Raw genomic sequence first — 16387 nt, 5'->3', positions numbered from 1 at the left:
AAGTGAAAACTCGTTTTTAGGCTGTGGAAAACAAGATGGTATGCAAAACAATAGAAGGCAGTGGTACTTACCAACTATGCAAATATGAATTCACACATTTAACAGAACGTAAGGTGTTCCACTGGGTTTAATTCTGGGGCCTCCACTGTTTTCATTGACTACGTTTACATGCAGGCAATAAACAGCATCCAGGTGTTGTATTGCTGGCGTCGGGCCAAAAACTCCTACGTCCCAATTTGGTAAATGTCATATTTTTCCAAAAATCTATACTACTGGTCAGTCCACAAGTGAGTGTTACGTTTACAAATTATTGACCAATCTAAAGCATTGAAAATGCATTGCTCTCTTTAATGATGTAGTGTTTGTGGAGTCTCCTGAAAAGTGACCATTTTGGAGGTATGAGGCTTCGGCCCAACACCTGTGATACACTCTTGATATTAAGGTTGTCTTTGAATAGAGTGTGGACATTATAGCTGTGCAAGTATATTTGGTCCGGTAATGTACTGTGAAGGGATCAGAAGGTCAAACAGTAAAGTGGGTTGGGCAAACATCTATCTAAAGTGAAGCTCCACTGTTTTCTCTTTGTTCATTTTTTTATGTGGGAAGCCAGTAGAGCCTGAATCCCTATTGACTCAATGTACTGAGACGCTTTCCCTTTTACCAGTGCTAAAGCAGGCATGAGCACTAATCCTTAGGGGTTAAATGCAGCCTCTTCTGGGCTTCCTCTATCCTGAGAGAGTTGGGGGCGGCTGCTGTTGCACTGCACGTAGAACTTGATTGTATTTGACAGAATGTTGGCTCAACTCTCAAAAACTTTGGAGTAGAAACAAGGGCGCATAACTGAGGGTGGATTTCTGCTAAAATTCTAGGGATGCCATAGCAGACATCCTTAATTTTACACAAGAATTGCACAATATAGCTGTATGAGTGAAACCCACACCAACTTTTTGATAGACAACTAAATGCTAGCAAACTCTGCCCTATCAAATAAGATTAGGATAGCGATACAGACAAAATGGCCTGCCATATTTAGAGACACTGTCAAGAAAACCCATATTTCTTTCTAAAGACATTATGTATGTTTGAAGAAAATTGCTGAAAATGTGAAAAGAACTCCTGCATGTAGTCATAAATTTTGGAGATACTGAATTAAACTAGTTATTCACTTATGTATGTATTCATGCGTGACTAATATGAGTCTCAAGATCTTGAGAAACCCAATAAAGTAGAATAATTTTTCCTTTGTTTATTGATAGTCCAGCTTTAAGTGGCTAGTGTGAGCCTATGCTCGACTAATCCATGTTGCCAACTTATAAATGGGTACAAAATTGTCACTCTTCTGTTGCAGGGCAGGCAGAGAAATGAGGCTGATTTTCATATAGGTCCGAGTCTTTGGGCTCAGAATTGGAATCAGGCTCAATTAACTCACCCCAAGTGTGATTAAACTGGATGTACAGTTCCAGTAGGTGTCCATTCTGTATAACATTGTTTTAAAAAAAAAAAAAAAAAAAAGATCAGGATCGTTATAAAGCATGCTGAGGAGCTGATAGTATGAATCAGGTGTGCTAATGGGAGGAAATATCTAAAACCTGCAGGACTCCGGACCTCAAGGACCGGAATTAGTGAACCTTGGTGTAAACAATCTCCGTGTCGACTCATTTGCTTGCACTACGGTGGCACAAGTGTGCATACTGGTTTGCACCTGCCTTCCAGATGTGGCATTTAAAGATGCAATGTCAGCCATTGCAATTTGTCTCAGGTTGGATAAATCACATTGCATGTGCCATATTTGTCTATACTGCAAGACTATGCAAAATGAATACCATGTTAGTAGAGCAGCTTCAACGTTTGTATGAGCAATCAATTTTATACTTTTTTTTTTTTTTTTTCCCCTCCGCCCTTTGGGCCACACAAACCTTAAAAACAGGGCATGTGTGTCAGTTACACAGTTCCAAAGAGTCCAAACAGAAATATAAATCATGGACCAATGTTGTATTGTGGTGGTGAAGAACTTGGGAAAAGTATTCCCTCAGTCTTGTAAAGGCAGTTTTATACAGTTCCCGTATTGGACGTCATTAGATAACCAAGCAGTCAATATTGTGGTTGATTCATTTCCTATTACTACAAATACCATAGATTCACACTTCGTCATTTGTTACGGGTTTCAAGGCTATTATACAAAAGTACACTAATTTCACTGATCTCTGCTTTTATAGATTTCCTGTGTCACTTAATGGTCGTGTTTGATCGTGGGTTTAAAAAGAGTTTTTTCTGGAGTGTGAAATGTCACAAGCTTTTATTGTCCCTTTGTAAAATGATGTAGTTCAAGACTATGATCTATAGCAAAACCATTGCCTATTGAACAGTAAAACACAGCACAAATACATCAACCATTGACACAAATCCAGCCTACCTCTCGATTCACTGGTGTGACTGTTCTTGAATATTTTGTAGCATAAAATGTGAGTGTGCAGGGTGAGTTATTGCTGAGTGTTAACAGTCCATGTTGGGCGAAGGATGGTTTTAATTCTGCCCCCTCTAGTTTTACATCAAACGTCATTCATTTCACTTCAACTTTGCCACAAGAACCTTACACCCTTATGTCAAAAAGTGAGCAGTCAATATAGCATATAGTCATAACTGCACCTCTTCTCAACCTGCCCTTTCAGTCCCCCACCATCACTTCCTTTGAAGAGAGCTAATGGCTGCAGAATAGTAAGATATTTAGCTTAGGTCAGTGGCAAAGCAATGTTGCCAGACACCGAGGTAAAAACACCTTATTGATGTTGGAAGGGTTGGAGGTGCCTGAAGACACCTTCAGACAATGATAAATGCCAATCGAGTTTCTCGGGTTCTACACCTTGCAACAATAGCTTGGCTTGACGTGAATACATTACTTAGCACCTGTGTGACAAAATGTCAACAGTGTATTACAACTGTCCTATCAGACAAAAGTGCTGTCTCAAGACTTCAAATGATTCGTTGTATGCTAGGCTTTGTCCAATGTGTCTACAAATCTCATGTTTCAATATTATCACGGTTATTCAATATGTTAAAAAAAAAAAAATCATGCGGACTCATGTCAAGAAATCATTGCAAATGTGTCATAAGGACAACAATGTCATGCAAACGACAGACAAATTTAGAGTTACTGTTTGGCACAGATAAGTGAACACTTTGATCAGAATCTCGGCACCTCTGTGTGACGAATCCTCCTTTCTTGTGTACACTACACCCACACCCCTTTCCTTTACCTAAAAGACCGTTGTCTAACATGTTGACTTCCTGTATTTGCTCCAATCAACAGGATCACAACATGCCTTGAACTTTTGTATCATCTATTTTAGCTTATCAAGAGCAGCTAAGACTTCGTTGGTTACACGAGATAACATTAGCCCTAGCTTCCTGCTCATAAGGCTATAAACCCTAAATGACCTTTTCACGAGACTCTCTAGACCTTAAAACTAAAGGAGCCTCTCATGCACTATATATTCACCTGGACTGAGGAATGTTAAGCACATGTCTTGAAAGTTCTGTTGTTGGTTTTAAACAAATACAGGGTTGAATATATAGAAAACCTCTCTGCTTAACTCACTGGAGTAGTGAGACTAAAGTTGGGTAATAACAGATCAAGTATCAAGAGTAAACTGTTTACGAAATGAAAAAAGGGGGCTTCAATTAGCTACATAAGCGAGCTACGTTTGGGATATGAAAACACTGTATGATAATTGTTTCTTTTATCTCCTTTATTGTGCTGATGAGTGCAGTGGGGGAGAGTGATTTATCTAATCTGATCACTGAGCATTGTGTTTGGGGTCATTAACCTATGGGAGGTCCTAAGGCTGACGAGTAAGCTCCTACCCCCCTCCACCTTTTTTACACTACTCGCTCATCCTTGTGTTCCTCTGTCTCTGTAGACAACACAACTGCAACCACAAAAACAAGCAAAGAAAACAAAAGACGAGAGTAAAAAACAGCCAACTGTGCTATTTGCATGGCTTGTCATTCTTCCACAAACACAGCCTAAATGACTGCTGACCAAGGTCCCTTGGCTTGCCGAAGCAGCAGGATGTCGGCCCCTTCAGTCTGTTGTTGTTTCTTTTTCATGGTTGCATCCTGTCCCCAGAGAGGAAGGGGTCAACGTGTCCCTCAACATCTGGAATCTGCATTAGAAAAGGCTAACATTGGACATAACATGGATGAGCGAAGTAAGCCTCTGTGTTCTCTTAATGCAAATCTTTGCTCGTCGTCATCATAGAGAAACACTAGTTTGCTACTGACGTATAGCCCATAAAATGGAAAAATAGTTCACAAATGTGTCCAGTCCACTCATTGATTAATTTTCGAGTGAATCCTTAGACTGTTGTGACGCTACAGAGATTAAAGGCCCAGCTGAAATTGCCTGTATAAAATGAATATGAAAATGGGAAAAATAAAGTGGGGTGACTTAGCAGCACCATTTTACCTTAATTTAGCATTGGATAAAATATAAAAACGCCCACATCTATACACAAAGAAAACATTCTCCTCGGTGTCCAGAGTCCCATAAACATGTACAATCAAGAGAGCAAAATAACCATACATTATACTGTGTGCATACTATCTAGAAAGTAGGACATGCCATCCTACAGACTGCTCTTAAGCAAACCATGGGATATCTTCCATAACCTCTACACAATGTACAGTCAAGGGTCAGTGTAGCGAGCATTTTGTTCAACAGATTAAGACTGTTAACTTGCCCCAATCACAAGCTGTCTGATATCCAAACTTGGAGAAACTGGACAGACGGAATAAAATTGCACCCTTGGTAAAATAGGGCACCAGCCCCCTTGAACAAAAGATAAACAGGGCAATAGATTTTCCCGAGTCTGAAGATAACTGAAATCCAACACCCGCGTCCTCCAATGGGGCTCTTTGTATGTCTGAGTGCAGGTCAATCAACAGTTGCTGACAGATGTGTCTGCAGTCGATTTTGAAGAGGAAGCTGAGCTGAGGTCAGTCACAGGTTTCCCCTACCTTGTCCCCTTAGTGAAAAGACAAGGATCAAGTCAGGATGTCACAGATTGACCTTTTCTCACCTGTTTTTTTCCCCCCTTTGCATGAAACACCTGGTCCAAAAGGATAACATAATTAAGCTCATTCGGGAAATGAAACTGAGACATGGCGGTTTCACAGTACAATACAGGATAATATGACTCTAAATGAACTGCTTTTATCAATGCCATGTAATCAATGCGAGCATAGCGGTTAGAAGAATAAAGCTACACATTGTTTTGAATTATGATGAGACTGCTTTACACATCAAAATGGCAGCCATAGCAATGCATAAGCAACGGCAACAACCAACCATTCTCAGGCCCATCCAATTTAATGCCTAAACAAAGCAATACACCGTTATTCTGATCCAGTGTGATTAAATAAATAAATAAATAATAACAATAATAACAACATGCCATGCCAAATGATAAAAAGATGTGACTTGTGACATTAATAGTAGCAGGAAGGTGATTGAACATTAAAACATTTTCGCAGAGCTACGTCCTAAATAACTCTAAGCATAAGTTTCACGTTAAACAGCTAGGCCAAAAATAACCCAGTGTGGTCAATATGTAGAGGCGAAGTCAACTCCCATTTTTATTTTGTATATTTTTTTTTTACAATCATATGTTTTATGCAGCTCCACGGGTTTAAACATTCACGTTTGTTTTTTAATTATTTATATTTTATTTTAAATTATAATCAATAATAGCTCATCTTGCAAATATCAGACAGAAAACGGATCAGCCGTGATTGGTCATTACCTGAGTAACTGTGATGTCATTTTCAGTCGACAGCAAATGACAAAATGGCCCCTCCCTCAGATGGATAAAAACGGGTGTATTTTGCTGCTTAACTTAATTTATAATCCACAAACACAATATTAAATCAGATTTTTTTTTTTTTTTAAGACTAGTGGAGGCACAGTCAACATATTGTAAAGGACTTTTTTTTTTTTTTTTTTTTTATGCTTCCGCTTTAACAATCCACAAAGTTTGGTCAAATTGATGCAAGTAGCGGACCAAAATTGGGTTATTTTTTACCTAACTGTTTTTAGAGTGTTATGTTACAACTTTCAGGACCTGCTTGGTGGAATAGGTCATGTGATGTTGGTTTGCAGCTGTCAGATAAACAGCTTCCATTCATTGAATTTTAATCATGTGCTTTAACAAGCTTAATAGTACAACAAGTGTCTCTAAATGTACTAAGAACAAAAGTGCAAATGTTAACCATAAAAAATTTTTTTTTTTTTAAATGACTGTACTTGGCAGATGCTGCTGGCAAATGTGGTTTAACCACAAGCTGATGAATGGTGTCATCACAAAAAGTAGTTTTGGGACTAGTGAATGACATTTAAGCAAGTGGTTTCTCAATTACACATCTGGTGGCAACCATCACCCATATCTGATTGCTGGATCTTGAGTTAACAGTTGAACAAGAGCAGCCGTATTGTGGGCTATGGTGTTGGTGCGGTCGGGAGGCCTGAGGGGGGAGACACTGGAGATGACGCCGAGAGTGTGTCGGCAACCCTATTACTAAATGGGTGACTCACTGCTGCTTTGAGCCTCGGAGGGCACGTTTGGCTTCATTTTGGAACCAACGGGGTCAAAACATTTGGGCTAAAAAGGCAGTAGAGTTCAGGTATGACGTAAACCTCAAACTAATTTCTATTTTATAAACAATGAATGTCTTGCATATGAGAAACATTCATCTTGGACACTTGTGCATACAATTTAAGAACACCCAATCTGTGATATTTCTACTACAGCTGATAAAACCTGTTTAAGGTCATCAACATGCAATTCCACTATTTTTTTTCCAAATCTTTTCATTATTTTTCACCTCAAGAGCATGATTCCTTAACCAGTCCCAAGCATATCGGCCGGATTTTCCCCTTTCCTCCACTCCGCCTAGTGGTAGGCACCCAGTATTGCAAGACTCGTATTTTACAGGGAGCCACAGCAGAGAGAGCAAGCAGGAGAGCGACAGTGAGGGTGAGCCAGAGAGAGCGAGAGAGACTGAAAGAAACAGAGAGAGAGCGACACACACGCATACAGACACACGCAAAGGCCCCGCCTCCAAATGACGTCAGCGCTCTACTGGAGCAAGGCTACAAGCAAGCATAAGTCCACATTTGTTATTGGGACCAATCCGTGCGCGAATGTCCTCGTACAACTCGCGGTGTGTGTATGTGTGAGGGGGCACCAGTAAACACCGTAGTGGTGCTCCAGATCAATCCAATCCACTTCTGCCTCCGTGAGTGAGAGAAACCGTTTTGGGATCTGTACTGAATCAGCACAACTCGGACTGGATTACTTTCCCCCCCTGCTCTGCCTTGAACCCCCCCCCCCCCCCCCCCCCCCAGAGGATACCTGTAACTTTTTTTGATTGTCTTTTGAGGTAAGTGTTACTGTCCAGATGGAGTGATTTTTATTTATTTATTTTTTTGAATGGGTATGTGGGTGGGGGGTGGCTTTCTTTACTGAATGACTAAAGGAGACACACACTGCATTTTAATTAAAAACAAAACAAAACAATCGGCAATATATATATATATATTAAAATTTAAGACTATACCCTATAGAAGAAAACACGAGGTACTTTGGAGTTTTTAACGATGATGTAAAAAAATAAAATAAAATAAATAAAAATCCTGCGCTCTTTCCTCCCAGCAACCAAATCAGCTCGTCTATTTATGCACCAACAATAAACTTCAACTGGATTTCAATGTTTCTTTTTTTTCCACATATTTCTCAATGCACTGAGTGGAAGCAGCGACAAGGAGCCGCATATACATTTTGCGTCTTTAAGCTTGTGGTGCAAACGCGGTGGAGACGCGGGCTCCTCGCGCTGGCCGTTTGAGCTTTTGATCAGTGAATACACAAACTTGATAGGATTAGGAGAGGGCAGACAGGGTGGTTTTGAAGCCTGCCGGCGCCACGGTTCTTCATGACACCACGGTGAGCATGTTGAATTGCAGCGCACATCCCGCAGCGTTGCGCACGCATGCAGAGCCAGCTGGACCAAGTCCGCTAAATGCGTCTCTGCATGTCGGGACGGCTCCGTGCAGCTCCCACTCACGTCCTGACATCCCACTAAACTTTGACCATCATATATGGAGGTCGCAATAAATTGGCTTAAGCACGAATCATTTCATGCGCATCAGCCATATGCTGTACACATTTATTTATATTGGCTGATTTTGGAAAAGGGGGAGTTGCAGTAATATTGCTATCAAATGGCAGCACATTTTCTCCTAAAATACCGCTAGCATTATCAACATAATATTTCTCATCAGTGCAATTTAATGTCCATTCCATTCTTGTATGCACGTCTTCCTGGAAACACCATTGCAGAGACAGCTGTTAATCCAATTTCACTCAGCCTTTATCTTCATGAGACAATAAGGTCATCCAGGCTTAAACCAATAACAGATACTACTGTATGAGACTACATCCTAATTTCACCAACCAGACAATTGCTTTTGAATGACTGTGAAATGTGCACAAGTTCCATTTGAGTTATTATCCAATTAAGCCACGGTTGAGTGCATTTGATAAAAATAAATTTGGTCCAATATAGTAGGCAGGAGGGCAGATGAGTTGTCTTCACTGATGACTGCCTCAGGCTATAGTTCCTAGCCAATTGCTTTCATTTTAGATTAACCACTAACCAGGTCATGAGCAAAACTCTCAGTCTGCATAACATACTGCATGAATGTATCTGCAAAAGACAACACTAAACCCAGACTTTAAGAAGAGCTCATATTCAGCACAAGAATATCATTCCTTCTTTTCCTCGTCCATTCTGCCACAAAACTATATTTGTCATCTATTCTGAGCCCAGTAACAAACACAGCTGCGCATTCAAAGTCTGTATTAAAAACAGCAAGATAACCTTTTGAGGCAATATGAGTGAGAAAAGTAGTGGGGCCAGGAGAGCGGTTGACAAATCCCTATATTGTAAGTGGGCGCTTGGCCTGTAGGCTAAGATGTGCTCCTCTTTGCGGCTTAGCTTGTCACACACAGGCAGACACACATACTTGCATATGTTTTCACACACATCTTGTGGTGCCTACCACCCCCATGTGGGGAAAAATCATTGCAGCTGCTACAGATCTCTCCTTTCAGCATGCAACAAAAGAGAAAGCCCCGACAGTCCTGGGCCTCTCCAGGCTTACTTGAGCGACCAGAAGTATCATCTGTTCAGCCCATCTCTACAGGAAGCCGAGCCCGTTTCCTATTCTTGTTGTCACTATTATTTTTCTTAACTGAATCATAGAATACAATTTAACACATTTGGTTCTCAGAAACTAAACGCTCGAGTACAGCTTTCTCTGAATCACTATAAATGCAAAAATACTATATTGTATTGTGATTACAATATAAATATGAAATTGCACACAAAATAAACTTAAACTCCAGTCTGTAGTACCCAATCTGTCACATAACCATTGGTACAAAATAAAAAAAAAATTAAAAAAAATCACAACAATACTTATTTCCCAATGGATTGTTCCTATGGAACAAAATTAATTTCAGGTCTTATGAATAATTTAAACATCTTTTACAACCTCTACGGCCCTTTCTCCCCGAAAAACAGAATTTCTATGTTTTTAGAATTTTCAAATGCCTCCCTTGTGCAACGTAAAGTAAATATAGGGGGCACAAAGTCTGGCAAACTGTTATTGTCAGCAAATGCATATTTGTGCATGGTACATTCGCTACCAAACTCCAGCTTTGTGTGACCCATTTGACACCCGATGTTATAGTGAAAAGTATCTCTCTCTCTCTCTCACACACACACACACACACACACACACACACACACACACACAATGCTCAATTTAACTTTGCTTTTAACTTTTCTTTCCTGAAACCCGATGGAGTTCAGAAAAATAAAATGGGGAATAACAGCCAGCCAACAGCCCAGGCAGTTTTTTTTTGGGGTTTTTTAACAGCTTTTCAGGTTAAATATAAAACCTACACAACAGTACAGTTTCACTCAGCAATACTACATTTAGCATGTTTTCAAATTGCTAACCATGTTCCTTGTTTGTTCCAATAGACTAGTATCAACAGCAGGTAACATGAGTTTAGTGGACAAGAAATAATCAAGGCAGCATTCATGTAGATAATCTTGTCAAATAATCCTAAAAGCATATTATTTGCATAAGTGTAGCTAGGTCTTGCTGAGCTCTTAGGAGAGACTGAAATGTATTATTTTTAATTTGATGTGGAAAACATCATTTAGAATTGAAATGACTTTACAAAGGATTGTATTACAAGTTAAACCTATCAGAAAGCTCTCATCAGCTTTCTAAACCTCTGTTCTCGAAGATTGTTTCTTCATATAAGTTAGTAAAAATCGCATCCAGTATTTTCCCTCAGCTTGTATTTGACAATTTATGAGCTGTTCAAAAGAATATACGTTTTAAACCAAATTAATTTGTATTAGATGACATTTTATCAATCACAATTGGGTGTACAAGCCTCCCAATTCACCAACCATTCTTTGGTTTGGCCGACGAACTGTAAAGTGACTGAGGCCCTGCTTCCTGATTTATCTTTGGCTTTTACAGCACAAGGCAGCTGCCAGCAGGTCACATTATAATGACACACCTATTGTGTTAAATGGAAAAACAACATTTTCTTCTTAGGCTAAGGAAATTCTATTTTTACAAACAAGAGCATTCATCAGAGCTTTTTAGAAAGGGGATGTGGTGGGGGCAAGGGGTCACAGAGAAGTGGGGGATGACAGGGATGGATGCAACAGCCTCTCCTTCACATATGAAATTCAAATGTGAGCACTGACTGGATCATCCTTTCATCTAAATCAGAAACCCTAGTTCTGTACTTTCTATAAGTATATAAATAAGTCATAAGGGTAGAAAAAGATGTGAACATTCGCACATTCTGTTGGGGTCATGATCACCAAGCAACCAATGTGTCTTGTTAGCGTAAAGCTTGTAAGAAGTGAAATGGTCATGACCAATGCCAAAAAGCTAAATATTGCTATTTAGTATCAATGACTCAATAGCTGTTGAATTTATTAATATAAAAACATGTTTAATTGTTCCCCTCAAATAAATGGTAAAACAACTGTTGTGCAAGTGTTTTTTAATTTAAAGAGATTAGATCTTACTAAGTATATTTGTCTCTCTTGTTTTTCTTTTTCAGGAAAACATTTGAGGTGTGAAAACTGCCCAGGATGAATAAAACTCCAGATTCATGAGGGAGACTTGGCCCAAAACGATAAGCACCTTTCACCGGTTTTCTCTTTAGAAGAGAGAACACACATCCGGAACCGGAGCCCAGGATTAATGTATATGCAAGCTTGACAAGGGACAAGAGGATTCTGGTTACCTTTACGAGCTGGAGTACACAAGTGAACAGGCCTTGATTGAGCCTGTGGCACAGGGGATTGGCATGGCTCAGACCAGCTTTGTGTCAACTCATCATGCATGCCGGGCCTGATTGCAGAAAGGACCCTATACTAAGGCCAGCAGGATTGCTGTAACTGGAAAAAGAAAAGAAAAGAAAAAAAAAAATCTAATCTACGGTTATGGCTACTGATCTTGACAAATTCAACACCCATTAGGATTTTTAATATTACCTGAGAGAGAGCACAGGCTTTGTCACTGAGAGGGGATGCTTATTCAACAGGCTTATCTGCCATGGTAAAGGCATGAGCCTCTGACAACAGAGGAGGTCAACTTCCAAACAAGGATCAGCTCTGCAAACACTGACCAGTCAGGATATCGCCAGAAAGCCCTCAGAAGAACTTTTCCTTTTCAGAAAGGACCTGATTGGATTTTTCAGCGATCAAAAAGGATTTACCACCTCTCATAAATCAGGTATGAAACATTTGTATGCCTCTTTCCACTTCACTGACTCGACAAGAATTTTAAATCAGAGGGCTGTCTTTGAGTAGGTTTTATCAAAAAGTATAGTCAAAATGAATTTAAAAAAAAAAAAAAGGGCAACACAATGGTTTGCATCGCACTGCACTCCTGATATTGTGTGTGGTTATAAGAATAATAAACATTTAAAAGTATTTTGGAAGTGTCATGTAGAGAAGAGAAGCTCTGAAATTTGATGTGTAATGGACAGTAACTCAACAAAGCACGACTGTTTTCCGTTTCGGTATGTAGCAATGAAAGGCAGCCTTGAGACGCAGACGTCTGTAAGACAATCAATGCTTTTCAATGTTGTGCGCCCTGTTCACAGAAAATTAAAGCAGATCTATGGCACAGAGATTCAATGTATTGAAAGCTTACCAATTATAGTTTTAACATGAGGTTTTTGTGTAACGAGGCTCAATACTTATCACACACACGTATGATTTAATCCGATCCTGTACTTAATCTATAAAAGTCCTTGAGGCAGCATTTAAACACCAAGCAAATCTGAGATCAGGAATTTGGACCTATCCTAAAGACCTTGTGCATTAATTGTATTCTTGTGTCTTCTCTCCAGGAACTCTTGACTGATAAGACTGCCAGGCAACTCAGCTTCAAGATGGTACGTCAGTGCAAGGCCTTTATCCTCTCCCTCATCAGGGTTGGACTGCTGCTGGGACTTGCAAACCCACTGGTGACCTCTGCCTCATGTCCCTCTGCCTGCCGCTGCGACGGGACCTTCATCTACTGTAATGACCGTGGCCTGACGTCCATCCCTACTGGTTTACCCCTGGATGCAACAGTGCTCTTCCTGCAAAACAACCGCATAAAGAGCTCAGGAATTCCTGCAGAGCTCAGCAGGCTCTCAAATGTGGAGAAGATCTACCTTTACTGCAACAATCTAGATGAGTTCCCCACTAACCTTCCTCTTGGGCTGAAAGAGCTCCATCTTCAGGAGAACAACATTCGAATGATTACGCACGCAACCTTAGCCCAGATTCCTTATATTGAGGAGCTTCACCTGGACGACAACTCCGTGTCAGCGGTCAGCATCGAAGAAGGGGCCTTTAGGGACAGCAGTCACCTCCGATTGCTTTTCCTCTCCAGGAACCACCTAAGTACCATTCCCTCAGGCCTACCCATGAGCATTGAGGAGCTGCGCTTTGAAGACAACCGAATCTCATCCATCTCTGAACAATCTCTGCAAGATCTCATCAACCTGAAGCGGCTAATACTGGATGGAAATCTGCTCAATAACCGTGGAATTGGAGAGATGGCTTTCATCAATTTGATTAACTTGACTGAGCTGTCGCTAGTGAGGAACTCCCTGACATCACCACCAGCTAACCTACCAGGCACAAGTTTGGAGAAGCTGCAGCTTCAAGATAATCACATTAATCGGATCCCACCTGGAGCTTTTGCCTTCCTTAGGCAACTATACCGCTTGGACCTATCTGGCAACAACCTGAGCAGCCTCCCACAAGGAGTATTTGAAGATCTGGACAATCTCACACAGCTTTTGCTACGCAACAACCCCTGGCAATGCACTTGCAGGATGAAATGGGTGCGCGACTGGCTCCGGTCATTGCCGACAAAAGTAAACGTACGGGGATTCATGTGCCAGGGTCCTGATAAGGTAAAAGGCATGGCTCTAAAAGACTTAACAACAGACATGTTTGATTGCACAGACTTGGAATTTAGTCCCACATACGAGACAAGCACAGTCTCCAACACTTGGCGCCCCTCACAGCCACAGTGGCCCTCTTTTGTGACTAAAAGGCCTGGAGGAAAGGGACCAAATATGGGCAAAAATTACCACGGCACCACCATTTCATCAGGCAGAAAGATCATCACAATTAGCGTGAAGTCAAGTAGCGCAGATACAGTTCACATATCCTGGAGGGTATCACAACCCATGACTGCGCTTCGGCTCAGCTGGCTGAAGCTGGGACACAGCCCTGCGTTTGGCTCCATCACAGAAACAATTGTACAGGGGGAGAGGACGGAGTATCTGCTCACTGCGCTGGAGCCAGAGTCTTCCTACAGGATATGTATGGTTCCCATGGAGACCAGCAATATCTACCTGTCAGACGAGACACCCGTTTGCATAGAGACTGAGACCGGCTCTCACAAATCGTATAAGCCAACCACAACTTTAAACCGAGAGCAGGAGAAAGAGCCTTACAAAAATTCAAGTCTGCCTTTGGCTGCTATCATTGGAGGGGCTGTTGCACTTTTGGCAATAATCATGTTGGCATTGGTGTGCTGGTATGTCCACAGGAATGGATCACTTTTTTCCAGGAACTGCACCTACAATAAAGGCCGGCGGAGAAAGGACGACTATGCCGAAGCTGGCACTAAGAAGGACAACTCAATTCTAGAAATAAGAGAGACTTCTTTTCAAATGATACCTATAAATCAGCTTCCTGTGTCCAAGGAGGAGTTTGTGATACACACAATTTTTCCACCTAATGGTCTCAGTTTATACAAGAGCCCACACAACGAGAACAATATTAACAACAGGAGCTACAGAGACAGTGGAATACCAGATTCAGACTACTCCCATTCATGATATTGCACACAGACATTCATGACGAGTACGTGTTGTGAACAGAGTGGGAAGACTTTTACAAAACACTGGATCTATACGACTAAGGGAGCAATGTTATGTACATTTGCCATATAATTTATATTTAAGGACATTTTATGAAAACTGAGAACGTTCCACCTGCAGGCCCTCACTGAACCAGTGGGTGAAGTCCTGCAATTATATTTTAGGGATTTGTAGTAATTTGTACTGTATTTCCTTGACTTAAAATGATCGACCAACTAAAAAGAAACTCTGTGTTCTGAGATATGATGACTTGTCAACTGTGAAAGTGGGTTTTCATTGCTGTGTTGAACAATCAGACTTTAGAAAACATTGTAGTACAAGCACAGGTTATTGTTTTCATTTTGTGGCTGTCTGAAAAACTGAGGCAGAAATTGTCATAAACTAAGGTACAGTTGATCAATAAAATTACCAAAATCGGAAATGTTGCCCTCTTACGAAGAATAAACAGTATTGAGCCGTCTCATTTACTGCTGACAAAGAATATTGTTCTAGTTTTCATATGATACAAATCACTTCAGATGATGTGCCATGCTTTATTTCTCTACTTTCTTAGGTGTGTACTTTTTGCAAGTTTGAAACACAGCAGAATAACCATAGTTTTTTTTTTGTTTTTTTTTCCCCCTGATGGGATTGTAGGCCACAGCACAGGGCAGATAAAGCACATCGACTTTAAAAAGGGACTCTTGGCTCCTCAAAACAAAAAGACTGGACAAGCTGACACAGGACCCCACACGATCTCTATTTGTACAAGTCAACAATGGCCAAATGACAATGGTGGCATTCTTTAGTACCGTGTACCCTCCGTCATTCAAGTCAAAAGGCCAAAAGTACATGATTGTTGGAATGATCAAAGTGTCAGCCGTTCCTTCACATAACTACTATTTTGTATTTTCAAAGTGAACACATTTTTGTTGCCACAATTTGAAATTACCTGTTCTTCATGTTTAAAAAACCAAAGTGCATTGTATGCCCTTTGGCCAGTCTTGTATGTGCCTTGATCCAATGCTTATTGTATTTAGCTTTTTAAGGAACCAGTGACTTTTTTCATACACACTTGAATATGAAAAGTATTGGTCATATACAAAATAAAAAAATATGAACAAATATAGAGCATTGATTTCTTTATTACCTACACTCCACTTTTTTAAGTTTAGTTTAAATTCTGAAAATATATTTTAAGTAACTCAAAATGTTATACAAGTCATGTTTTCAACTTGATATTGGCTTCCTAGGTCTGACATTACAAAAAAAAAATATTTACATGACATATCTGCAGCTCGGTTCAGAAGCAGGATTACTTAGTCTAATGTTAAGAATGTTAATTAAAAAAAATATATGCATACACTTTTCTTGTCTTTATATAATTGTATTTAAACAAAGTATTTGCCAGCTCATTGACTTTTTTTATGTATTTGATTACCACTTACAATTTAATCCTGTAACTTATGTTTCTATTCAGTATTAAGCACACACACCAAAAAAAACAACAACAACAAAAAACACTTAAATTTGCTATTAATATATTTTTCAACTTGATATTGGCTTCCTAGGTCTGACATTACAAAAAAAAATATTTACATGACATATCTGCAGCTCGGTTCAGAAGCAGGATTACTTAGTCTAATGTTAAGAATGTTAATTAAAAAAAATATATGCATACACTTTTCTTGTCTTTATATAATTGTATTTAAAAAAAATATTTGCCAGCTCATTGACTTTTTTTATGTATTTGATTACCACTTACAATTTAATCCTGTAACTTATGTTTCTATTCAGTATTAAGCACACACACCAAAAAAAACAACAACAACAAAAAACACTTAAATTTGCTATTA

The 16387-nt window shown here is 39.9% G+C and overlaps 2 protein-coding genes across 3 annotated transcripts in view; one reads left to right on the top strand and one right to left on the bottom strand.

The window, feature by feature from the left end:
• Positions 1 to 16387, bottom strand: part of macrod2 (mono-ADP ribosylhydrolase 2) — a 417202-nt gene that overhangs the window by 361072 nt on the left and 39743 nt on the right. The gene's annotated exons all lie outside the window — the stretch shown is intronic.
• On the top strand, positions 7379 to 15637 carry flrt3 (fibronectin leucine rich transmembrane 3). The gene is made up of 3 exons (XM_077494973.1): positions 7379 to 7437; positions 11217 to 11893; positions 12516 to 15637. The coding sequence occupies exon 3, from the start codon at positions 12558 to 12560 to the stop codon at positions 14508 to 14510; it is 1953 nt and encodes a 650-aa protein (XP_077351099.1). The 5' UTR covers positions 7379 to 7437; positions 11217 to 11893; positions 12516 to 12557; the 3' UTR covers positions 14511 to 15637.

Source organism: Festucalex cinctus, chromosome 14 (assembly GCF_051991245.1).
Source record: "Festucalex cinctus isolate MCC-2025b chromosome 14, RoL_Fcin_1.0, whole genome shotgun sequence".
NCBI classification, from domain to species: Eukaryota; Metazoa; Chordata; class Actinopteri; order Syngnathiformes; family Syngnathidae; genus Festucalex; species Festucalex cinctus.
Note: the sequence above shows the minus strand (reverse complement) of the source record. Positions and strands in the feature narration are given on the sequence as shown.